Source organism: Antennarius striatus, chromosome 23 (assembly GCF_040054535.1).
Source record: "Antennarius striatus isolate MH-2024 chromosome 23, ASM4005453v1, whole genome shotgun sequence".
Lineage (NCBI taxonomy): Eukaryota > Metazoa > Chordata > Actinopteri > Lophiiformes > Antennariidae > Antennarius > Antennarius striatus.
The window spans coordinates 9,271,783-9,297,583 of NC_090798.1; the positions used below are offsets into that span (position 1 = coordinate 9,271,783).

A 25,801-nucleotide genomic window follows, 5' to 3' on the forward strand; every position below is an offset into this window, starting at 1 on the left:
CGCATCTGTGAGGTGACTCTGCTCCTCATCTGAACAGCGCTGGTCAGACCAGCTCTGGTCTTTTTGGATCAGAACACCTAACTGGATCACGTTCAGAATAGTCGTGACTCTGCTGCTATGTTGAAGACCAGATCTTGTATCTCACTGGGACGTTCTTGGATAAAGAAAGGCTATTGTAAGAAAAAGTGAGTTCTGGACAGGGTGAAGCATGCAGGGACAGCGGGTCCCTCTACCAGCAGGCATACCTTGATGAGGTCCATGAGCAGCGAGGATTTGAACATCCAGTCCAGCCTCATGTTGCCGTCAGCGAGGAGATCTGCCAGACTTCCTCTAGGACAATGTTCCACCACCATGGCAAAGATTCCAGAGTCCAAAAACAGCCCAAGATACAGGTTCAGGTTCTCATGTCGCATCTCCCTCAGCTGCTCAGAAGACATGGAAACACGTGTTACTGGCCATGGTTTGCTTTCACCTGGTCTCTAAGGTGGACCTCATGATTAAGCTCGTCTCTAAGGTGGGCCTAATGACCGTACCTGGCTGAACAGGTTCTGAGTGCTCTGGCTGACTGTTGGTACCATCTGTCCAACAAGAATCTTCTTCAGCCACACCCAGTCTCCCTGTTCACAGGTAATCAGAGAGAGAGAGACAGGTAACCAGACGGATACCGTATTTTGTGCACTATAAGGCGCACCTAAAAGCCTAATGTTTTCTCATACACCCGTAGTGCACCTTATAATACAATGCGTCTTATATATGGATTAATATTCATATTAATATTGGTTAAAAACATGATCGCTGAAAAAATTCGGCAGTCTGGCTGCCAGTCATGCCGCACTCCGCCACCAGAGGAGCACCTTCACAAGGCACTCGGGCCTACGCCCTTAACAACGGTAGTAAGTCCTGGCTCTGATTGAGCTGCTCTCAGACAGTAGAGCAGACTGTAGGAGCACCAGTGATTACGTAACAAAACATAAGGAACTTTCAACAATTCTATTAATAAAGTTTGACTGACTGACTGATCTCAGTATTTTCTCAGTATTTGGCGTCGGAAATAAACCACTTTAAACTTAATTGGTCTTAAAAATGCCATTGTGCTGTCATCTGGAATCTAGTGACGGTCCATTCTATTAGTCTGTGGAAACACACGGAGAAACTGGCATAAAGGTGAATGAAAGACCCTCAAAGCTGATCTTCCAGCCTTTTCTGAAATTTCAAGAGCAGAGTCACTGCGAGACAACGGTGTCTACTGTACTGCAATTGATTTACAAATGTAGTTGATAGCTCTGGGCGGGCAGTGGAGGGGCGCATTCAGGCTTGTGTATTCTGTCTGCAGCTTCGTGCTGCGAGATTCACGGCAGTGAGACATTTTTACTCTAGGAGTAAAACAGTGTCATATTTGCCAGTAAATTGGCAGCCTGACATTAAAAACTAGTTAAGAAATTGTTTAATTGTTTAGGACACACAGCAGCAAATAGCTGCACCTCACCTCCGACTGGAGTACCGATCGATCGAAACAATATTTAATTAATAAACGAAGTCGAACGTCGGGGCTTAAATATCTGCTTCGAACTTCAGATCAGTAAATAATCCGCTGTGTTTCCCATGACTGCACTCGTAATGAATTTAACCAGTTTTAATGTCAGGTTTTTTAATATGTTGACTTCTGTCTAAGATGGCAAAGTGACCAAGTGATCATAACAATATGGGCCATTCAAAGGTAGTCAGGAAGTCATGAATGCAATCATGACTGTCTGAGCAGCTGGGCTCTAGGTAGTGAACGGATTGCGCAACTACAGCCTCTGCAGTTTATCAAATAAATTTTATTCATTTTTTATTGTTTGCACCTTATAATCCGGTGTGCCTTATATATGAAATAAATTATAAAACAAATTATTGAGGGTGTGCCTTATAGTTCAGTGCGCCTTATAGTGTGGAAAATACTGTAACTACACATGAAACCCCACAGGTAGACAGACAGGTAGACAAGTACCTCCAGTATTCCGATGTTGGAGCTTTCAGGTGTCGTCAAGATGTAACTTCTAGCAATCGAGCGGAACGGAGTTTTAATCTCCAGGAGGCTTCTCATGATCGACTCATCGTTCAGTTTCTGCACAAACAAACCACGACAAGCATGTGATTGATTCTTGCAGCAGAGATGTGTGATTGGTTCTAGCAGCAGAGGATCATGATTAGTTCTAGCAGCAGAGAAACAGCTCTCACCTTCCTGCTGACTTGAGTGTCGATGAAGACAATGTCATCCAGCGTCAGGATCAGCTTGGTGACATTAACAGCTCGGTGGAACCTCCTGAAATCCAGTCAGGACAGCGTCATCATTAGAAGTTCCTCTACTGTTCCTCTACAGCAAGACAGGAACATGTGGGGGGGCGAGGGGGAGGGTGGATGGATGATGGAATAGATGATGGATGGAGATTGGATGATAGTACTTCTTAAAGAGGCACTACCATTAATAAATAAAGCCATTCTGTCAATAATTAACCAGTCCTTAAAAATAGGTTATGTGCCACAATGTTATGTGCCACAAAGTGGCTGTGATCAAGCCCCTCCTTAAGAAACCTATTGATCATAACATTCTTCTCAGGAGATCGGAAGACGAAGTGGGCATTATAAACTCAACATCAAACTGGTTTAGGTCATATGTATCCAACCGATTTCAGTTTTTCCATGTTAATAAATCCTCAGATCCAGTGACTCTCTTACCTGTGGAGTACCTCAGAGATCTGTTCTGAGGCCAATACAGTTTAATTTATACATGTTACCATTGGGGGCAAGCACGGTGGCGCAGTTTGTAGCGCTGTTGCCGCAGAAAAAGGCAGGTCCGGGTTTGAGTCCCGCTCTGTGCTGAGTTTGCATGTTCTCCCCGTATCTGCGTGGGTTCTCTCCGGGTTCTCCGGGTTCCTCCCACCTCCAAAAACATGCACTGCAGGTTAACTGGCCGTTCCAAATTGCCCATAGGAGTGAGTGTGTGTGTGTGTGTGTGTGTGGTTCTATGTCTCTGTGTAGCTCCGCGGTGCACTGGCATCACGACCGGACTTTGCCCCGCCTCATGCCCTATAACAGCTGGGATAGGCTCCAGCTCCCTGTGACCGGCGCAAGAGGATGAAGCGGTCAGAAAATAAATGAATGAATGTTACCATTGGGAAATATAAGAAAACATAACATTAATATTCACTGTTATGCATTGCCCAATTATATTTGTCAATTAAAAGAAACAAACATTGCTAAATTAGAGACTTGCCTAAGGGATATTAAGTCTTGGATGCTTCAAAACTTGTTAATGCTGAACAGAACCGAACTTATTATTATTGGGCCTAAGCACCTTAGAGATGATTTTTTTAACACTGTAATTTACTTAAATAACATTGTTTTATTCTCTACTAATGATTTCTGGAACTTGGGAGTGATTTTTTATGCAGATCTGTCCTTTAACTCTCATATTAAGTCTGTATCTCGGACAGCCTTCTTTCATTTACGAAGCATTGCTGAAGTTAGAAATTTCTTATCCTTTAAAGACGAAGAAAAAATCATTCATGTCTTTGTTACTTCTAGATTGGATTACTGCAACTCCTTATTATTGAGCTGTTCAAGCTCCTCCATTAGGACTCTTCAATTAGCTCAAAATGCAGTTGCCTGCATACTGACTCAAACTGGGAGGAGAGAGCACATCTCTCCTGTCCTGGCATCCTTCCATTGGCTCCCGACTAAATCTAGGATAAAATTTAAAATCCTCATGATCATAAATAAAGCTCTTTACTTACATTGAAGATTTCATTGAAGTGTATCACTCTCCCATGCTCTTTGATCTGAGGATGCGGGATTTCTGGCAACCCATCAGGTCTTCAAACGTAGAACAGGAGGCAAGCTTTAGCTATCTGGCTGCTTTACTCTGGAACGATCTCCCAGCATTGGTCCAGGGGGCAGACACTCTTAGCTTTTTTAAGACTAGACTAAAAACCCTCCTTTTTGATAGAGCCTACAATTAGAAATAACACAGATTCTACTAGATAAGCTGCTGTAGGCCTAGGCTGCTGAGGGCATTTTCTCTGTCTCTCCCTTTAAAATAAGTTACTTTGGAGCTACTGTTACTTCTCTAATGTGGTGGTGTATGTTTAATAAATGTTTAATTATGTTTAATGTTTGATAAAATAACCATGTGATAAAAAATATAATTAAATAATAGTTACGTGGAAGGCCTAACACTTATGAATCTGAGTATGTGACCAGTTATTTGATCTGTCATACATAACGTGTAAAAAGATGGCCTCTTAAGGAAGAATATTCAGTATACACTTGTTGGTCAGACTGCCCCCCCACACACTGAAGAGCATCTTGGTTTAAAAATACAATTAAGGGAACACTTGGGGGTGAATGGTCAGTGTTCAGTTCAGTGGGTCATGTAGAGAGATATACTTGTGATATATAAGTGTGAAAATTGTTTGCTTTTATCATTGATGATAATGTTAGATTTCTTCTCAATCTTTGCATACAGTAATTTGAATTGATAAATATTTTATACTTATGTACTTTGTCCTGTCCTAAAGAAACCCTGAATTGTACTTCACTTTCTTTGCTTTTTCTGCTATTACATTAACTCTTCAAATGCTTGTGATATACTGCCGCTGTCTTTGTTCGTCTGCTCGACAGGTGGAGAACAAATGTAAAATACAAAACTCAGCCTGAAGGTCCCGTCACCACATTCCCCAACCCTTCTATGCTTTCCTTGCCCTGTCTCTGACCCCATTGTATTTCCTTTCCCACCCAACCCGTCAAAGCGGATGACCGTCCTCCAGAGCCTTGCGCTGCCCTCCAGAGCATGGTGCCGCCTTCCAGAGTCTGGGTCCTGCCCGGAGTTTCTTCCTCAAGGAGGGAGTTTTTCCCCGCTGTTGTCACACATGCTCTGGAGGGTTCTGTTGGGTTTCTGTCTGTTAAAGCGCTTGGACATGTCTGATGTTGTGATTAAGCGTTTTGTAAATAAAGGTTAGAAAGAGGTGAATATGATCATTATATTCTTGTAGAGAACACTGGCAAGGTCAACTTCTTGTTTTGAATATCCATGATGTTAACAAACGTTGTGTTCCTAGGAAGAATGTAAACATGGTTATACTCTAGGGTAAAAGGCTAATATCTGGAAGTGGATAAGGGTATGAACGTCTGTCAAAATTCAATGTATGAGCTGGTTGAAGACTTTTAATGTCTGAGTTTGTTGATTACATATTCTAATGAGAGAGATGTTTTGTTTATAATTTAGGGGATGGGAATCTTAAAAGCCAATGGCTTCTACCCGCTAACCTTTTTTTTTCTTTTTGTATGTTGTTGATGACGTTTCAACACTGATGAAAGTGAAATGTGTTGTAATAACATGCCTGGAAAGAAGAAAAAATAAACCGAACTGAAAAAGGTTGATGGATGAATGGATGGATGGATGGATGGATGGATGGATGGTCAGATGGACAGATGAATGGATGACAGATGGGTGATGGAGGGATGATGGATGGATAATAGATGGATAGATGGATGAATGGATGGATGAATGGAAGACAGATGGGTGATGGTTGGATGGTCAGATGGATAACATGCTAATCATGCGTTAGCTCAGTGTGTGATGTCACCTGAAACCGTAGATCCATGCTCCAATCAGCACACAGATCAAAAAGAACACGGAGATCATCTTGACTGCATCCCATCCTGCAAAAAAAGAAAGTGTTCTAGGACAATGTCATCAGGTTGTTCTGGTTCTGGACAACCGACCGTTCAACTGGAGTCACACAAAACGGACAGAGTTCCCACCGTCCCTACAGGTTAGTGAACACACCATCCCTACAGGTCAGTGAACACACAATCCCTACAGGTCAATCAACACACGTCCACTACAGGTCAGTGAACACACTGTCGCTACAGGTCAGTGAACACACTGTCGCTACAGGTCAGTGGACACACTGTTGCTACAGGTCAGTAGACACACCATCCCAATAGGTCAAGGAACACACTTCCACTACAGGTCCGTGAAGACACCTCCCCTACAGGTCAGTAAACACACCTCCACTGCAGGCCTTCTCCAGACTGAACCAACAAAAGCTAGCCGGGGGGGGTCTCCCTCCAGGGAAGAAGAAGGGGCGGCCCAGGGGCCTCAGACCACCGACCGACCCGTAGATGTGCTTCGGAGCGAGGGAGTGTGTGGGCACAAGTCGGTCACCATCACAGTCCAGAACCACATACCTTGCCAGCAGGCCACTCCCCTCTTGACCGCCGTACAACACCTGTTGAAACAAGAAGACATGTTGAATAGCCCCACCCCTCCCCCAATCCGGTCTGTCGCTCTGCTGTGGCACCAGTGATCTAAGCAACAACAAACTGGACTGACTCAGAGGGCGGGTGACGTGTTTGGGACAGCGTTGAACTCTGGTGGTCCACCATCGTCAGAATGGTGGACCCGTTGGAGGGTAAAAAGGTCATCAGGACACTGAGAACCACCTGCTGTTCAGGACACTGATGGACTCAAGAGTTCATTCAGCAGCAGGACGACCTTCCTGAAGACCCTACTGAACACCAGAGGACGTCTGTCCTGTCTGTGGACAGACTGAACACCTCCTCACTCTGACAGACGATGAGGAGGACGAGGAATGAAGAGGACAGTAGAAACTGAATATACTTTTACATTCTCTTATTTATTCTGTTGGTTTTTTTTAAATTACTCTGTATTGGGTTCATTTCTGATCTGATTTCCTGTCTTTCTGGAGCAGTGTAGCTGCACTGAAGGTCATTTCCCCCATGGGGATCAATAAAGAATTCTAATCCTGTCCTGATCCTGACCCGAACCCCTGGCTCTGCTTCCCTTATCACAAACATCTGATCTTTGTTGATCCAGTCTCTCTGCTGTGGCTTATGTGGTGGAAAGTTTTTAATACAATAAAATCATACAATAAAATAATATAGTAAAATAATATAATTTAATTGAACCAAAGATCTGGATTGTTGTGTCTGTCAAATTATTCAGCGCTCGTGAAGGTGGCACCAGGATGTCTCGGGGTCGTGGGGACGCTGCATGAAGGTAATTACTGTTAGACCATATTTGGAAATGCTTGCATGACTGTCAGTATCCTTGGTGGAAGTTAGACACTGACAGAAGCAGCTGGCCAGATCATTTCATATACTGTACTTGAAATTAGAATATTTTTGTATGTTTCTGCACAGGGTCATCCAAAGAATGTCTGTAGCAGATATGTCCACACAGGGTTCGCGTGACTGATTATATTATGTCATCAAATAGTTTTGTGAAACTGTCGACTTGATATTTTTGGTAATGTCTGGAGGTCATGACGTACCAACTGAAAGCCCGTAAAGAACTGGTTGAAAGCAGATGAGCCGAGGTTAATACCTCCCCCTAGTCACACACACCTTTAGAGTATAAATGATGTGTGATTCTTTTCATATTTTGTACCTGGAACTCCGCTGCAGCTCTCGTCTGTGAAGTTTTTCCTGTACCAAGATTATTCTGTAACAACACCTCAATGGACCATTCATCATCTCCAGAGCTCTCATCATGCTTAGATAAGTATTTGTTGAACTCGTCTGTTTGTTGAACTTATCTGTCTGTTTGTTAATATCATCGATGATATTATTGGACTCATACTCAACCTATGGATGATATTATTGGACTCATACTCAACCTATTGATGATATTACTGTACTGCTACTCAACCTATTGATGATATTACTGTACTGCTACTCAACCTATTGATGATATTACTGTACTGCTACTCATCCTGTGGATGATATTATTGGAATCATACTCAACCTATTGATATTACTGTACTGCTACTCAACCTATGGATGATATTATTGGACTCATACTCAACCTATTGATGATATTACTGTACTGCTACTCAACCTATGGATGATATTATTGTACTGCTAATCAACCTATGCATTATCTGAATTGACAAATAAATACCTTGTGTTTTACACACTGTCTCCTGTCCTTAAGAAAAACGAAACCCACACCACACTTAATCCCCAGAAAATCAGTCTGAACCATGAACTGGTATCAGCTGATCGGTACCTTTTATGATTATGGGTGAGCATGTCGGGACATAATGTCTGGATTTTAACATCACACACGACGTCTAGACTTCATCAAACTGACCTGATTGAAGCCCTGAAATACAAAGCCTCCATTAGACCGAAGGAGTTGGTCACCCGTCACCCAGCGCCCACCACCCGCCTGACGACGCTCCTCCACTGCCATGGCAACGAAGTAGACCATGTTAAAGATTGTGCCAAAGACCGGAGATACCTGCAGACAAATCAGGACAGAGGGATCACTCTTTCTTTCTGCTGACGCAGCTCCAGCTTCCTACACTGGTGGACTTACTTGAGTCGCAGCCACAGCCGAGCGGATCTCCCGGGAGACCTGGGCCTGAGTGAAGGCTTCATAGAAACTGAGCTGGGACTCCATGGTGATGGTCAGCACGGAGCTGTAGGCATGACGCAGCTCCGTGCTGTTGGTCAGCTGAGGGAACACCACGTCCTGAATGAGCAGAGACTAAGTTCAGCTCCAGCTTCAAATCACAGGGGTTTTTCATTATTTGAAAGTTTACTGCGTTGAAAATTCACTTTCTAAACTTTACCCATGTAAAATATGAGAAGATATTTTCAGCTGATTTTATATTTGACTGTTTTCTGTCGTCACACCATCCACACTGAAGCGGTTCACGCTACAGGACCTTTACTCATTGTAATTAGTTTCGTGTGTCTCTGTGAGAACATTTTCAATCTGCTTTAAGGAGCAACTTCCCCAGCTTGGGATCGATAAAGTGCATCTCATAGGGATGCGTCCATGTCGTAGTCATACTCTATGCAGCTGTAACTCCGTCACGGCACGCCTTCACCGGGCTGGAGCCGGGACTGCATGTATGAGAATAAACAGTGATGGACAGCATCAAGCAAACCACCTACACCTCCAGTGATGACCTACATCACACTCCAACACGTCACCAGGGACACACTCAGCCTCTTAGGAACACAATCCAGTGTGGGTCACACAATAACACAACACTCAGCCTGTAAGGGCCTGACTGGAAACTGATTACCCTGCATGACTCGACCTACACTCACAACAAATCACAGCAGCCCTACCTGAACCCTACTCCAAGAAAACAGTTTTAGACAAAACACACAGAACCTGAATGAAACAGCAACTACCTATACAAAACACAACCTGAACAATTCCAAAAGTTAAACCCAACAGTCCTCAGCTCCATTCTACACCCACGGAAAGGAAGCCAGAGCAGAAATCACTGTACAACGATAGGGTGCTGACTCATCACTGCCAGGCCGGTCACACGACCGTGATGGTGGTCCAGCGTTGTCCAGGTCCTAAATCAGTCAATCAATCAATCAATGAACTTTTATTTATATAGTGCTTTATACAGTGCTTAATCACATCTGCAGATATTTTAAAGTGCTTAACAAAAAAGAAAGCCGACAGTGCCCTCCAGAGCAGGCATTAGCGATGGTGGCGGGGAAAAACTCCCTCATTGAGGAAGAAACTCCGGACAGGACCCGGGCTCTGGAGGGCGGTCTTCTCTACAGTCTTCATCTCGTGCTTTGATGATAATGTCTTCATTTTAACACCTTATCCCTGATCTATCCAGTTTTATGCCCTATTCACGGAATAAAGGAAAGCAGAGAATGAACTCTGACTGTATCTGTTGGACATTACCTGATAGGGCATAGCATAGAGCAGCGTGTCATATGGAATAAAGACGTAACCGTCAGAAACCATCCCCATGTTCAGAGCAGCCAGTAGGAGTTCTCTTTGGTCCTCTCCACCAATCAAGAGGGAACTCATGCACAAGATCACCACTGAAACACATTAACACACATTAGAGTCATGGCAGGAGAGCGTCTCAGGGTTTTAGTGTTTCTACGTTCTCTCTTTAACATTACTTCTGTCATTCTGAAGAGACACACACTGGTTCAGCATGTTTTCATCTGGATCACAACTAAGATAAGATATAAGATATACCTTTATTTGTCCCACAGTGGGGGAAATTTGCATTGTGGGTGTGAGTGGTTGTTTGTCTATGTGTGGCCCCACAACGCGCTGACAGGGCATCTGAGGTTTACTCCACGTCTTGCCCATAGCTATCGAGCGTTTCCAGTGTAATCCATGATCCAGGAGGTGGATGAGCGGATGAATGAAGTTGAGTGGTTGAACAAAGAGATAGTTATTTCTGCTCATTAATCGTATTTCAGCTCTTACCTTTAACCTGATCAGCCCCTCTGATTGCTTTGAGTGCCTCCCAAGGTCCACCCTTGTTCCTTGCTTCCATGGTAACCACTGGACCAATGGGCAGGCCCAGAGCTCTGAGTGCTGAAGCTACTTCCTGGGCAGTGCTCCTCCATAGTTTGGATGGAGCTAAAGAGCAAACAAGAAGAGGAAGTATGGGAGAGGTCAGACTGTAGTTATGTTATGGTGAAGATAATGAAGGTTGATGGACAGGAATGTTCGTCTCGTCTTCAACCACATATCCACGTCCGGGTCGCATGGCATCAGTTTGAACAGGAAGCCCAGGTACTTTTCTCTCCAGCCACTTCCATCAACCCAGTGGGTTGATGGAAGTGGCTGGAGAGAAGGCATTCCCTGGTCAGCTCAGAGACATTATCTCACCAGCGAGTCCTCCCAGATGGACATGCCTAGAGCATCTCTCTAGGAAGGCCTTCTCCAAAGGACATCCTGACCAAATGCCTGAACCACCACAGCCGGTTTCACTCAATGGGAATGAGCCACAGCACAACCTCGAGCTACTTACTTGATCTCTGAAGCTGAGCCCAGCCACCAGGTAAAACCAATTTCAGCCACCTGCAGTCATGATCTCATTCTTTTGATCGGAGCTTGTGACCGTATGTGATGACACTGGGCTGAAAACCAACCAGTGCTAGTTGGAGGTCAGTGCTCGACGAGGCCAATAGGACCACATTATTTGTGAAAAGAGACAAGATCCCAAAGACACCAAACCTGACACCCTCCGCCATCTGCCAAGAGATACTATCCATTAAAATTAGGAACAGAACTGGTCGCAACTAGCAGCCCCGGCAGAGTCAAACCACAACTGGAAAATGAGTCTGACTCACTGCCGCCAGTGTGAACCAGACTCTGACTCCAGGAATAGAGACTGGACAGCCAGTGGCAATGTGCCTTCCATCCCATACTCCTGAAGCACGCCCCAAAGGATGCCCTGGGGGAAACGGCCATAAGCTTTCTTCAAGACCATGTGGACAGGTTGGGCAAACTGTCATGCTCCCTCCAGTACCCTCACAAGATAGTTAGGCCAGTGTTCCACAACCAGATAGAAGACCATGTTGTTCTTCCTGAGATCCAACAAATACCCAGAGTCTACTCTCCAGTACCCTGCAGTAGGCTTTCCTAGGGAAGCTGGGAAGTGCTGTGGTGGCAAGAGGTTTTTCTTAAGACAGGACAAAATGGAACACAGTAACCGCTTGTTCACGCTTGAAGATATACGGCTTCACTATTATCGCCGATTTTTAGTAGGTAGCCACATGATACCGTACGCGCATGCTATTGGCTGACAGCATCCGGAAGTGCGCTGCCTTCCTAGACTAACAAAACGCAGCGTACTTCCGTGAAACATAAAAGTGCTTTAAACAATGTATAAGAGTGTGGGACAAGGTAATACAGATATAATGTTTAATATCACTGTAGTGCAAATGGCATTTGCTGAGTTAAATCATACATAGGTAGAGTAGGATTCCACAGTAGGATTTCCACATGAGGATACCTCAGTAGGATTCCATAGTATCACCGCCGACACAGAGCTGCAGGTAACATAGAAATGCAGGAACTAGTTAGTGTGAATAGGACTTCCCCGATTATTTATAAAGCCTGTCTTCTCTATGAGTATCAGTGTGGAGGTGTGTGTGTTCGACTTTGTGGGTGAGAATGTCTGTATGTGTCAGGATGTTAAAACTCTAACTAGGAGGGATAAGGAGTTGAACAACTCCATGAAGATTTTGCACAAAACAGATTATATCAGAAATAAATTTTAAAAAATAATTCATGAAGAATAATATTTCTGCCACAGTGTGATCCTCCAATAGCTGGAAGACCCTCTGGTTCTCCTTACAAAGGGGAGCCACCACCACAGTCAACTGCTCCTGAGGCACTGTACCCATTGTCCATGCAATGTTGTAGGGATATGTTGGCCCTGACAACTCCACAACATCTAGAGCTTGAGATACTCATGAGAGATGTGATGAGGAGGATCCCATTCAACGCTGGGGTCGAACTTGTTTTAACAGGTGCAGTAACTTCAGTGATGACTGGACCACATCTAAGGCTCTGTTTCCTCGATGGAATGCATGTTATTGGGATTGAGGAGAATCTGGAAGCATTCCTGCCACCGTCTGACGACTCTTTGGTTGAGTTTGGCAAGCCCCATCCATCCCATAAACAGTGTGGACAAAGGGTTACCTCTCCTCTTGAGATGTCAAACCGTTTGCAAGAATGTCTTCAGGACCAGCTGAGTTTTCTTCATTGGTCTCACCAAATTTTACCCACGATCAGGTCTTCGTTTTCCCAACAGCTGAAGTTGTGCATCACTTTGACCCATGATTATTTGACCAGTGCCAAATTGACCATAGGAATGAGTGTGCACGTGTTTGTGTCTCTGTGACTTTGCGGTGCACTGGCCCAGAGTTTCCCCTGACTCACGCCCTAAGCCAGCTGGGATAGGCTCCAGTTTACCGTGACCCGCACCAACGGGTCATAACAATGGATGCATGTTTATCAGCAGTCAGAGCGGAGGGCGAATTTAGCTATTCCCCTCCTAAACACTGGCTAAAATGAAGGTGGATGCTGAGAACAGGGGGTTTCAAGCCCGGTGGGAGTCGGAGTACTTGTTCAAAGAGGTAAAAGGTAAACCTGTGTGTCGTCTACTAAGTTTGCATGTTTCATCCCTGACCCAATGCCCTAGCTGTTCATCCAAGCTGCTCGGACACTCTCTATGTTTCGTAGCACAGACCTGTTTGAATACCGTATTGGCCTGAATATAAGAAGGTGTTTTTTGCATTGAAATAAGACTGAAAAAGTGCGGGTCGTCTTACATTCGGGGTCTAGACATTATACCCATTCACGCTAGATGGTGCCAGTTATCTTTAAAGCAAATGCTGAACTTAAATCCACAGGCCAAAGTGAACGACTGTCACAAAGAAGAAAAATAAAAATAGTGGTAGCACGAAGAACAAAAATTAAAAATAGCATTAAGAAAGAAAAGAGAAGAAAATAAGAGAAGAGACAAAGAAAATGGAAAAACGTAGCGACAATCTGGAGAAAAGTGGGTCGAAGATCGGCCAGGTTACCGGCAGCTGAGGAGAAGTTATGATGCAAACTTAAATGTTCAGATATTAAGATGTGATAGACAGTTCTTGCAAAATAGAATGAGGCAAAATAATATGCTTTTTCTCTCGAATATATTGTTATAATCATTTTTTTCAAATGTACTGTAATTATTTTCTGTATAAAAATTAAATTTGGTGTTCAAAAAGTAATTTTTCAAACTTGAGTCTTGAAAATGAGGGGGTCGTCTTATATTCGGGCTAATACGGTTATTGTCATTTCTGATGAAGCTGAACAAAACATCACACAGGAGCTGTCTGACTGATAAACACTTTCACTCAATCCTGAGGATTTGTAGCTGCAAGAAGGCACAAGCCAGTGTCTTACTGTGTGGGTCCAAAGCCCAGATAAATACAGAGGGTTGTGTCCAGAAGGGCATCCGGTGTAAAACTTTGCCAAATCAAAAAAGCGAATCAAACCTATGACTATCATACCGAATCGGTCGAGGCCCAGGTTAACAACGACCGCCATCGGTGCTGTTCACCTACAGGGTGCCAGTAAAAATTGGACTACTGTTGGTCAAAGAAGGAGAGGAGGAAAGTGCGTTCGTAGGAAGAGAGAGAAGAGGAATGCCAAGAGAATAGGACTGGGATTAGGGACGTTGAGTGTTGGAACGATGATAGGAAAAAGTAGAGAGTTGTTTGACATGGTGCGGAGGAGGAAGGTAGACATACTGTGTGTCCAGGAGACAGGGTGGAAAGATAGCAAGGCTAGATTTTAGGAGCAGGGTTCAAGCCATTATATCATGGTGTAGATAGGAAGAGAAATGCAGTCAGATTCATCTTGAAGGACGAGTTTGTTAGGAATGTCCTGGAGGTAAAAAGACTGTCAGATAGAGTGATGAGCCTGAAGATAGAAATCGAAGGTGTGATGTTCAATGTTGTTAGTGGGTATGCTCTACAGGTAGGGGAGAAGGAGAAATTCTGGTTGGACTTTGACGAAGTGGTGCAGACTTCATTGGACATGTTGGTGCAGGAAACAGAGGTGATGAGGAGGTGATGGGCAGGTTTGGTATCCAGGAGAGGAACGCAGATGGACAGACGGTAGTTGACTTTGCAAAAAAGGATGGAAATGGCTATAGTGAAGGCTTTCTTCAAGAAGAGGCAGAAACATAGGGTGACCTATAGGAGTGGAGGCAGGGGCACACAGATAGACTACATTTTGTATAGACGGTGTAATTTTTTTTTTTTTTTTTAAATTTTATATACTGGTTTGATCCCCGAAGGGAAATTAAGAGAGCACACTCTAGCTACTGATTACAAACGCATGCATACATATATGTGAGTACAGGCCCCTGTATCACACACACACACAAAGGGGCCTGTAGGCATGCAGGGGAGGTAGAGTGGCAGGCAGCTCCTTCTTGGTGCGCCTCAAATGAGCAATTTGTAAAGGGGACGGCACCTTGCTCAAGGGTGCCTCGGCAGTGCTCCGGAGATGAGCTGACACCTCCCACTGTTAGCTCACCTCCGGGTATTTTTGGGGGGGCGGGAGCGGGAATCGAACCGCCGATCTCAAATCATAGGACGACCCGCTCTACCGCCCGCTTTACCACTGAGCCACTGCCGCCACTTTACATTCACTGATCTGAAAGAGATCAGTGAATGTAAAGTAGTGGTAGGCGAGGGTGTGGCCAAACAGCATAGGATGGTGGTGTGTAGGATGACTCTGGTGGTGAAGAAGATGAAGAGGGCAAAAGCAGAGCAGAGGATGAAATAGTGGAAGCTGAAAAAGAAACTGTTGCATGACTTTTAAGGAGGAGTTAAGACAGGCCCTGGGTGGTCAGGAAGTGCTTCTAGATGACTGGACAACTACAGCTAATGTGATCAGGGAGACAGGTAGGAAAGTACTTGGTGTGTTATCTGAAAGGAAAGTAGATAAGGAGAATTGGTGGTGGAATGAGGAGGTGCAGGAGTGTATACAGAGAAAGAGGTTAGCTAAAAAGAAGTGGGACACTGAGAGGACTGAGGAGAGTAGACAGGAGTACAGGGAGATGCAGAGTGATGTGAAGGTAGCAAAGGCCAAACCAGGGGCTTATGATGACTTGTATGCTAGGTTGGACAGTAAAGAGGGAAAAACTGATCTATACAAGACAGAGAGACAGAGATGTGAAGGATGTGCAGCAGGTTAGGTTGATAACGGATAGGGATAGAAGTCTAATGACAAGTGCCAGTAGTGTGATGGGAAAATGGAAAGAGTACTTTGAAGAGTTGATGAACGAGAGAAATGAGAGAGAACAAAGACTAGAAGAGGTGGCTGTTGTGGACTAAGGAGTAACAAAAATTAGTCAGGATGAAGTGAGGAGGGCATTGAAGAGGGTGAAGAGTGGAAAGGCAGTCGGTCCTGATGACATACTGTACCTGTAGAGGTATGGAAGTGTCTAGGAGAGGTAGCAGTAAAGTTTCTGACTGGGTTGTTAAACAGGATCTTAGATAGTGAGAAGATGCCTGAGGAATGGAGGAAAAGTGTGCTGGTGCCCATTTTTAGAACAAGGTAGATGTACAGGGCTGTGGAAACTATAGCTAACTACTACTAATAAAGCTGATGAGCCATACAATGAAGTTATGGGAAAGAGTAGTTGAAGCTAGACTAAGGGCAGGAGTGACCATTTGTAAGCAGCAGTATGGTTTCTTGCCAAAAAAGAGTACTACAGATGCAGTATTTGCTTTGAGGATGTTGATAGAGAAGTACAGAGACAGACAGAGGGAGCTGCATTGTGTTTTTGTAGATCTGGAGAAAGCTTATGACAGGGTGCCCAGAGAGGAACTGTGGTATTGTATGAGGACGTCTGGAGTGGCAGAGAAGTATGTTAGAGCAATGCAGGACATGTAAGACAGTGGTGAGGTGTGCTGTAGGAGTGACAGGAGTTCAAGGTGGAGGTGAGACTGCATCAGGGATCAGCTCTGAGCCCCTTCTTGTTCGCTATGGTGATGAACAGGCTGACAGACAAGGTTAGACAGGAATCCCCATGGACTATGATGTTTGCAGATGACATTGTGATCTGTAGTGAGAACAGGGAACAGATGGAGCAGAAGCTAGAGAGGTGGAGTTTTGTCCTGGAAAGGAGAGGAATGAAGATTAGCTGCAGTAAGACAGAATACATGTGTGTGAATGAGAGGGACCCAAGTGGAAGAGTGAGGCTACAGGGAGAAGAGATCAAGAAGGTGGGGGATTTTAAGTACTTAGGGTCAACAGTACAGACGAATGGAGAGTGTGGAAAAGAGGTGAAGAAGCGTGTACAGGCAGGATGGAACGGGTGGAGAAAAGTGTCTGGTGTTATGTGTGATAGAAGAGTTTCAGCTAAAATGAAAGGAAAGGTGTACAAAACTGTGGTGAGACCAGCGATGTTGTTTGGTCTAGAGACAGTTTCACTGAGGAAAAGATAGGGCAGCACAATAATTTAGTAATTTTTAGAAAATTTTGCACAATAATGCATTATTATTATTATGTATGCACAATAATATTATTCTCCATGCAATAGTGGATGCACAACAATATGTTTTTAGTTTATAATGCATGCAATTTCCTCTTGCGGGGATCAATAAAGTATACTTCTAATTTCATTCATGCATTTATGTTGATATAAAGGAAAATTTTGTTTTTGAAGGACATTTACTTTTTTGCTCTTTGCCTGTTAAAAAGGTTTCTCCTTGAAGTTACGGATAGAGCCATAACAGCTTTATGTCTTTAACCATTACATAATAGACACTGTGTTAGCTCGTGGTTCAATAGGCTGTGTTCATTTCAAGGAAGGACGGACGGACGGACGGACGGACGGACGGACGGACGGACGGACAGACAGACAGACAGACAGACAGACAGACAGACAGACAGACAGACAGACAGACAGACAGACAGACAGACAGACAGACAGACAGACAGACAGACAGACAGACAGACAGACAGACAGACAGACAGACAGACAGACAGACAGAACACCAGGAAAACACAAAAACAAAACAGGACATACCACAAGACATACACTACACTAACAGACACATGTAGCATTAACAGTACATATACTAAAAAAATTACAATATAAACGGTATTAAATTAAATTAAATTAATCCAAATCCATTTAACCGCGTGCTGACCTCGCCACCTCCCCCCGCTCCTTCTGAGAGACTCATTGTGCCCCCTGATGGCACGGGGCACGAAGGAGGACCTCAGCCTCTCTGTGGAGGTGCTGTGTGACAGCAGTCTGTCGCTGAAGGTGCTCCTCTGCTGGGAAAAAGGTGGTGTGCAGGGGGTGGCTGGTGTTGTTCATGATGGCCCTGAATTTAGACATGGTCCTGCTCCCTAGAACTGTCTCCACAGAGTCCAGGCTCAGCCCGACCACTGAGCCCGCTCTGCGGATGAGTCTGTTCAGACGGTCCATATCTCTTTTCCTGGCCCCACCACCCCAACACACAATGGCGTATGACAGCTCACTGGAGACTACGGACTGATAGAACATGAGAAGGAGCTTAGGACAGATGTTGAAAGAGGCCAGCCTCCTCAGGAAGTACATCCTGCGCCGGTGGAAATTGGATTACTGTTGGTCGAAGAAGGAGAGGAGGAAAGCGCGTTCGCACGAAGAAAGAGAAGAGGAACACCAAGAGTATAGGACTGAGAGTAGGGACGTTGAATGTTGGAACTATGACAGGAAAAGGTAGAGAGTTGGTTGACATGATGCAGAGGAGGAAGGTAGACATACTGTGTGTCCAGGAGACCAGGTGGAAAGGTAGCAAGGCTAGAAGTTTAGGAGCAGGGTTCAAGTTGTTCTATCATGGTGTAGATGGGAAGAGAAATGGAGTAGGAGTTATCTTGAAGGAGGAGTTTGTTAGGAATGTCCTGGAGGTAAAAAGAGTGTCAGATAGAGTGATGAGTCTGAAGCTAGAAATAGAAGGTGTGATGTTCAATGTTGTTAGCGGGTATGCTCCACAGGTAGGATGTGAGCTGGAGGAGAAGGAGAAATTCTGGTCGGACCTTGATGAAGTGATGCAGAACATACCTGGAAGTGAGAGAGTTGTCATTGGAGCAGACTTCAATGGACATGTTGGTGCAGGAAACAGAGGTGATGAGGAGGTGATGGGCAGGTTTGGTATCCAGGAGAGGAACGCAGAAGGACAGATGGTAGTTGACTTTGCAAAAAGGATGGAAATGGCTGTAGTGAATACTTTCTTCCAGAAGAGGCAGGAACATAGAGTGACCTATAAGAGTGGCGGTAGGAGCACACAGGTAGACTACATCTTGTGTAGACGGTGTAACCTGAAAGAGATCAGTGACTGCAAAGTAGTGGTAGGTGAGAGTGTAGCCAAACAGCATAGGATGGTGGTGTGTAGGATGACTCTGGTGGTGAGGAAGATGAAGAGGGCAAAGGCAGAGCAGAAGACGAAATGGTGGAAGCTGAAAAAGGGAGAGTGTTGCATGACTTTTAGGAAGGAGTTAAGACAGGCTCTGGGTGGTCAGGAGGTGCTTCCAGATGACTGGACAACTACAGCTAATGTGATCAGGGAAACAGGTAGGAGAGTACTTGGTGTGTCATCTGGAAGGAAAGTAGATAAGGAGACTTGGTGGTGGAATGAGGAGGTACAGGAGTGTATACAGAGAAAGAGGTTAGCCAAGAGGAAGTGGGACACTGAGAGGACTGAGGAGAGTAGACAGGAGTACAGGGAGATGCAGCGTAAGGTGAAGGTAGAGGTAGCAAAGGCCAAACAAGAAGCTTACGATGACTTGTATGCTAGGTTGGACAGTAAGGAGGGAGAGACTGATCTATACCGGTTGGCAAGACAGAGAGATAGAGATGGGAAGGACGTGCAGCAGGTTAGGGTGATTAAGGATAGGGATGGAAGTCTATTGACAGGTGCCAGTAGTGTGATGGGAAGATGGAAAGAGTACTTTGAAGAGTTGATGAACGTGGAAAATGAGAGGGAACAAAGACTAGAAGAGGTGACTGTTGTGGACCAGGATGTAGCAAAGATCAGTCAGGATGAAGTGAGGAGGGCATTGAAGAGGATGAAGAGTGGAAAGGCAGTCGGTCCTGATGATATACCTGTAGAGGTATGGAAGTGTCTAGGAGAGGTGGCGGTAGAGTTTCTGACTGGGTTGTTCAACAGGATCTTAGATAGTGAGAAGATGCCTGAGGAATGGAGGAGAAGTGTGCTGGTGCCCATTTTTAAGAACAAGGGAGATGTGCAGAGTTGTGGCAACTACAGAGGAATAAAGCTGATGAGCCATACAATGAAGTTATGGGAGAGAGTAGTGGAAGCTAGACTAAGGGCAGAAGTGAACATTTGTGAGCAGCAGTATGGTTTCATGCCAAAAAAGAGTACTACAGATGCAGTATTTGCTTTGAGGATGTTGATAGAGAAGTACAGAGAAGGCCAGAGGGAGCTGCATTGTGTTTTTGTAGATCTGGAGAAAGCTTATGACAGGGTGCCCAGAGAGGAACTGTGGTATTGTATGAGGAAGTCTGGAGTGGCAGAGAAGTATGTTAGAACGGTGCAGGACATGTATGAAGACTGTAAGACAGTGGTGAGGTGTGCTGTAGGTGTGACAGAGGAGTTCAAGGTGGAGGTGGGACTGCATCAGGGATCAGCTCTGAGCCCCTTCTTGTTTGCCATGGTGATGGACAGGCTGACAGACCAGGTTAGACAGGAATCTCCATGGACTATGATGTTTGCAGATGACATTGTGATCTGTAGTGAGAGCAGGGAACAGGTGGAGGAGAAGCTAGAGAAGTGGAGGTTTGTCCTGGAAAGGAGAGGAATGAAGGTTAGCCGCAGTAAGACAGAGTACATGTGTGTGAATGAGAGGGACCCAAGTGGAAGAGTGAGGTTACAGGGAGAAGAGATCAAGAAGGTGGAGGATTTTAAGTACTTAGGCTCAACAGTCCAGAGCAACTTTGAGACATTGCTTGTGAATCTGGGCTATATAAAAATAAATAAACTTGGAACTTAAACTTGAGAGTGTGGAAAAGAGGTGAAGAAGCGTGTCCAGGCAGGATGGAACGGGTGGAGGAAAGTGTCAGGTGTGATGTGTGATAGAAGAGTTTCAGCTAAAATGAAGGGAAAGGTGTACAAAACTGTGGTGAGACCAGCGATGTTGTTTGGTCTAGAGACAGTGTCACTGAAGAAAAGACAGGAGACAGAGCTAGAGGTAGCAGAAATGAAGATGCTGAGGTTCTGCCTGGGAGTGACCAGGAAGGATAGGATCAGGAATGAGTATATCAGAGGGACAGCACATGTTAGAGGTTTTGGAGATAAAGTCAGAGAGGCCAGACTGAGATGGTTTGGACATGTCCAGAGGAGAGATAGTGAATATATTGGTAGAAGGATGCTGAGTTTTGAACTGCCAGGCAGGAGGCCTAGAGGAAGACCAAAGAGGAGGTTTATGGATGTAATGAGGGAAGACATGAAGGTAGTTGGTGTGAGAGAAGAGGATTCAAAGGACAGGGCTAGATGGAAGAAATTGATTCGCTGTGGCGACCCCTGAAGGGAAAAGCCGAAAGGAAAAGAAGAAGAAGAAGAAGAACCAGTCTGGCTTTCGGTCTGTAGCAAATTTGTTTTTTTGGCCCTACGTGTATTTGACTTTGACACCCTAGCCCTACAGTGACATCACCTCCTAACATTAGACCACACACCCTGTAACAGTGACATCAATTCATAATATTAGACCACACACACTACAGTGACATCACTTCCTAACATCATACCACAGACCCATGACAATTGTCCTGTAGTGTAACATCCCTAACCCTAACCCTGGAAAAACAAAGTTCACTCAGATCTTCTAGCTGTCTCCTAGCGACAGTTTGGGCAACATCATGGACTGTCACATGACCCTACACAGCCTATCGGTGTCCTTAAAATGGTCTTACAGGAAGTCAGTCGGGGATGCGGGTGATGCGAGAGAGGGCATGAGGAAACAGACAACACTACAGGTTAAAATTTTGCTGTGTCAACACCTGAAACTTCATTAACTTGTTAAACAAATGTCGACTTGTGGGAGCTGAGTACCAGCGCCGGAAAACGAAGCAGTCAAGTTCATTAAACTGTGGAACTGGTGAGTTGCGCTAGCAATTAGCTTTGAACTGTATGCATATAATGGGGTTAGCATGTGTAGTGGGTTTAACTCTGCGTTGTGTAATTTTTATAGTTATGGCAAATGAAGACACCTTCTCCTTTCGGCAATGAGTTTAATTGTTAGCGAGCAGGAATCCAAGGTTCGCACATGGCAGACCAGTAGCATTTATGCTAGGGTACGTCTCCATCTAACAATGTCCATCTACGAATTAATGAATTGTCCTTACTGGGGTCGGCAAGGGTCCACAGCCGAATGTCCGAATGAAGACGTGCTGGGAACCCATACACTGAAAAATAATTTTTCCACAGTACACGAGCAACCGTCTTAGCAGTTTGGTTAGGACAGGGATAAGCACAAGCCAGTCTGGTAAAATGATCAGTAACCACTAGAACGTCAACTGACTTGTTGTTCACATCCTCCGCAGACCAAAAATCAACACAAACCAATTCCATTGGTGCAGTTGTGACAATGGAAACAAGTGGAGCTCTAGCTTCCGGCTCTGGAGCTTTGCTCAACACACATCTCTTACATTGTGCGACGTACAGTTTAATGTCATCAGTCATTGTGTTCCAGTAGAAACGTTGTCTGGCAAGCCACAGAGGCGATGCTGTCCCTGGTGACCAGCATCATCGTGCACACCTCTCAGCACTCGGCATCTTAACGACACTGGAACAACATATTGAAAAACATTCTTTTTGTTCACAGGATGCTTAGAAACACGATAGAGTACCCCCAATCGAGTCGTTAGTTTTCCCCACTGTTTCAGCGTCCTGTTAGTCTCTTCAGATTCATGAAGCCTCTCCCTGCGAGACGAGCGGCAGCCTCTGTCCACAAAGAACCGCACTCTGCTCAAAACCGGATCGCGAGACTGCATCTGATGCAGTTCCTCACGAGTCAAAACTGGCAGTGGGCTCTGTCCCATCGAAACCACTTGCTGTAGCTGCTGAACATGGGACACAGCCCGCAGTAAAACTCCATCGTCCCAATGGCGATGCACGTCCAGCACAGCAGACACTTCTTCCCGTGATATGTTACCTACAGGTCCAGACCCACCCACACTGACTCTGGAAGGGTCTGGAATAGGCGCAGATTGCTCTCCCAACCCTTGATCCTCACAGGAGATGTGAAACACATCCTGGACATGGGGCACAGAGACACAGTTAGCTTCCTTCAACAAAATATCATATGGGGTTCTAGTCAGCCTGTGCATCACCCCACACTTGACAAACGGTTCCCGACTTAGAGCATCAGCCACCGTGTTCTTGGGCCCAGGAATGTACTAAATGTCAAAATCAAAGGGAGCTAGCTTAGACACCCATCTATGCTCACACGCATCCAGTTTAGGTTTAGTCAAGATGTATTTAAGAGGGTTGTTATCAGTCCACACAGTGAACTTATGTCCCTGCAACCAGTGACTAAACTTATCATGTATCGCCCACTTCATGGCGAGAAACTCAAGCCTATGAGCTGGGTATTTGGACTGAGCATGATTCAGCGACTTACTAGCGAATGCAATAGGCCTGGCAACGTCATGGCCATCCTGAATCTGTGAGAGCACAGCCCCCAATCCGCTGGTGGACACATCAACTGACAAAAGAAAGGGCTTCCCAAAATCCGGATGAGCCAACAAAACTTGGTCAACCAAAGCCTGTTTCAAATCCTCAAAAGCTTTTCCACACTCATTGGACCAATCAGCAGGAGTTAGCCTGCGAACAACTGTTCTCCGCTTCTTACCAGCAGCCCTGCGTGGCAGTTTGCCACCCGAAAGAAGCTGAAAAAGAGGTTTCGCAACCACAGAACAATTTTCGATAAAATGTTGGTAATATACCACCATGCCAAGGAACGAGCGAATCTTATCAGCAGAGGGTGTGATGCCATCACTCTGCATGATGTCAGATTCAAACAAGCTCACAATAGCTTGCACCTTATCCAGGTCAAGGCACCAATTTTTGTAGTGGGTTTAACTCTGCGTTGTGCAATTTTTATAGTTATGGTAAATGAAGACACCTTCTCCTTTCGGCAATGAGTTTAATTGTTAGCGAGCAGGAATCCAAGGTTCGCACATGGCAGACCAGTAGCATTTATGCTAGGGTACGTCTCCATCTAACAATGTCCATCTACGAATTAATGAATTGTCCTTACTGGGGTCGGCAAGGGTCCACAGCAATGTACCTGACGAGCGGAACTTTTTCCGTAAAGCTCGCAAGAAACGTCCACCAAAGCACCGTCATCCCGTTTCTCCTCCGTCCGCTGCACCTGCTTGTCTCTCGCACACCCGGAGAACTTTTTTTCGAACCCCCGTCAAACACCCTAACATGTAAACGGAAATGCAAATTCCCGCATTTCAAAATAAAAGTATAAACTTCCCTTACAGAAAATTTCAAAATATAGGCTGTCCCGGTTACATCATACAGCGCAACAACATACTACCGCTACACATGGTTAATTATGCCCATTTCTCCAAATGTATATGTATGTAAGTTTCACTTTGGTCAAGCACTTTAAAAAGGGACAAACCCAATATTGTACGATATGCGAAATGTCATTAATTGTGATGCGGCCTGCATCATATTTGACTCAATATACTGTGTGTACACATATATATATATAGACACACACCGAGTAACTGTACACCGAGAACACCGAGAACTGTACTGTACACCAAGAACTGAAACTGGTCCTGCTTTTTTTTATTCAGGCCAGGTTAGATGGCGAGTCAAAGAACTAGGAACCAAAACCCTGTGAACTGCATTCATGCACGTGGGAAGTGAGTCTACCAGTCACATACTCCTTATTGCAGCTAGGTTATTTTCCTTATTTCAGGCCCTTGCAACCCTCACACTTGAGCGGCCTGTTTCCCACATACACACTCTCACACATTCTCTTTACCCACCGGACTCTACCCATTTGGACAAGTAGATTGATTGATTCCTCTGCGCATGCGTGAGCAGGCTGCAGTTTCCTCTGCTCAGAGCGAGGTTTTATGCTTAATTGTGCGTTTTTTTCTATGTTTCTGTGTATATTATTCTAACATAAATTTAGATAATGTATAGTAATATGCTAGTGTACTCCAGGGAGGAGTTGATGTCTATGAGGGTCAAAGGAGACCCAGCAACACGTGATCTCATCCCTGCCAAGCTCAGACGGAGATATCGTAGATGCCGAGTGGGTCGTAATTAAAGGGCTAGACTAACGGCTAGAGCCGCTAACTGGAGGCGAGTCAAGCCCTCCGTCCCCTCCGTCATCATGGGGGAACATGAACTCGCTACCGAACAAGTTGGACAAACTGATGGCGCTGTGCAGCACTGCACAGCGCTACCGGGAGACCAGCTTGTTTGTGTTCTCATGTGGCTAACTGGTGACGTGCCAGATGCTAACATCGGACTAACCGGCTTCTCCTCTGTACGAGCGGACCGGGACACTAACACTGCCGGTAAGAAGAAAGGAGGTGGATTAATCATCTATTCCAACAATAGATGGTGCCATCCAGGACATGTGACGGTAAAATCAACACTGTGCAACCGCGATCTGGAGCTAACAGCTGTTAGCATCAGACCCTACTACCTGGCATGTGAATTCTCACACGTTATTGTCCTTGCCGTCTACATCCCTCCATGGGCAAACCCAGAGACTGCACGAGAGACCATCTGTGGGACCACCTCTGCTCTTCGGACCCGGCACCCGGAGGCGCTCGTCATTATCACTGGTGACGTCACTTTGGACTCATCTCTCCCCACAATGGTCCAGTGTGTAGACTGCCCCACACGGAAGAACAGAACCATCGATCTGTTCTACACTAATGCTAAGGAGGCATACACCGCCACCCCCCTCCCTCCACTAGGTAAATCAGACCATAACCTAGTGTACCTACAGCCCACTTACATTCCGCTGGTGAAACGGCTGCTAGCAACAACACAGCAGGTCAGGAGGTGGTCCCCAGAAGCAGAGGAGATGCTGAGAGACTGCTTCCAGACCACCAACTGGGATGTTATTGTGGGCTCAAATGGGGAGGCATTGAGGGAGCAGCTCAGTGTTTTACAGATTACATGAACTTCTGTGCGGACACTGTGGCCCCTGTCAGGACAGTCAGGTGTTACACCAACAACAAACCCTGGGTAACAAAGGAAGTCAAGGCCGTCCTGAACAGGAAGAAGCGGGCGTTCAGCAGCAAGAACGAGGAGGAGATGAGGAAGGCCCAGCAGGAAGTGAGGCTCTGCCTGGAGAAGCAGCTGGGGTGCAACCAGGTGCGGGAGGTCTGGAATGGGATGAGAACCATCACCGGACACGGGAAAGGGCGCA

The 25,801-nt window shown here is 45.3% G+C and overlaps 1 protein-coding gene across 7 annotated transcripts in view; it reads right to left on the reverse strand.

Annotated features, from left to right (window-relative positions):
• LOC137590808 (retinal guanylyl cyclase 1-like) overlaps positions 1-25,801 on the reverse strand; it is a 101,375-nt gene that overhangs the window by 56,401 nt on the left and 19,173 nt on the right. For 2 of the 7 annotated variants that reach the window (XM_068308595.1, XM_068308596.1), the window contains exons 4-13: positions 10,283-10,438; positions 9,740-9,882; positions 8,390-8,545; positions 8,162-8,311; positions 6,056-6,275; positions 5,628-5,703; positions 2,221-2,305; positions 1,991-2,107; positions 534-617; positions 246-422 (exon numbers count right to left, since the gene is read on the reverse strand). In XM_068308595.1, the coding sequence (XP_068164696.1) occupies positions 246-422; positions 534-617; positions 1,991-2,107; positions 2,221-2,305; positions 5,628-5,703; positions 6,056-6,275; positions 8,162-8,311; positions 8,390-8,545; positions 9,740-9,882; positions 10,283-10,438 (1,364 nt within the window). Of the gene's footprint in view, positions 1-245; positions 423-533; positions 618-1,990; positions 2,108-2,220; positions 2,306-5,627; positions 5,704-6,055; positions 6,276-8,161; positions 8,312-8,389; positions 8,546-9,739; positions 9,883-10,282; positions 10,439-18,428; positions 18,559-21,728; positions 21,745-23,644; positions 23,793-25,801 lie in introns of those variants that run through there. The other 5 variants (XM_068308597.1, XM_068308599.1, XM_068308598.1 and 2 more) reach the window with 5 other exon arrangements.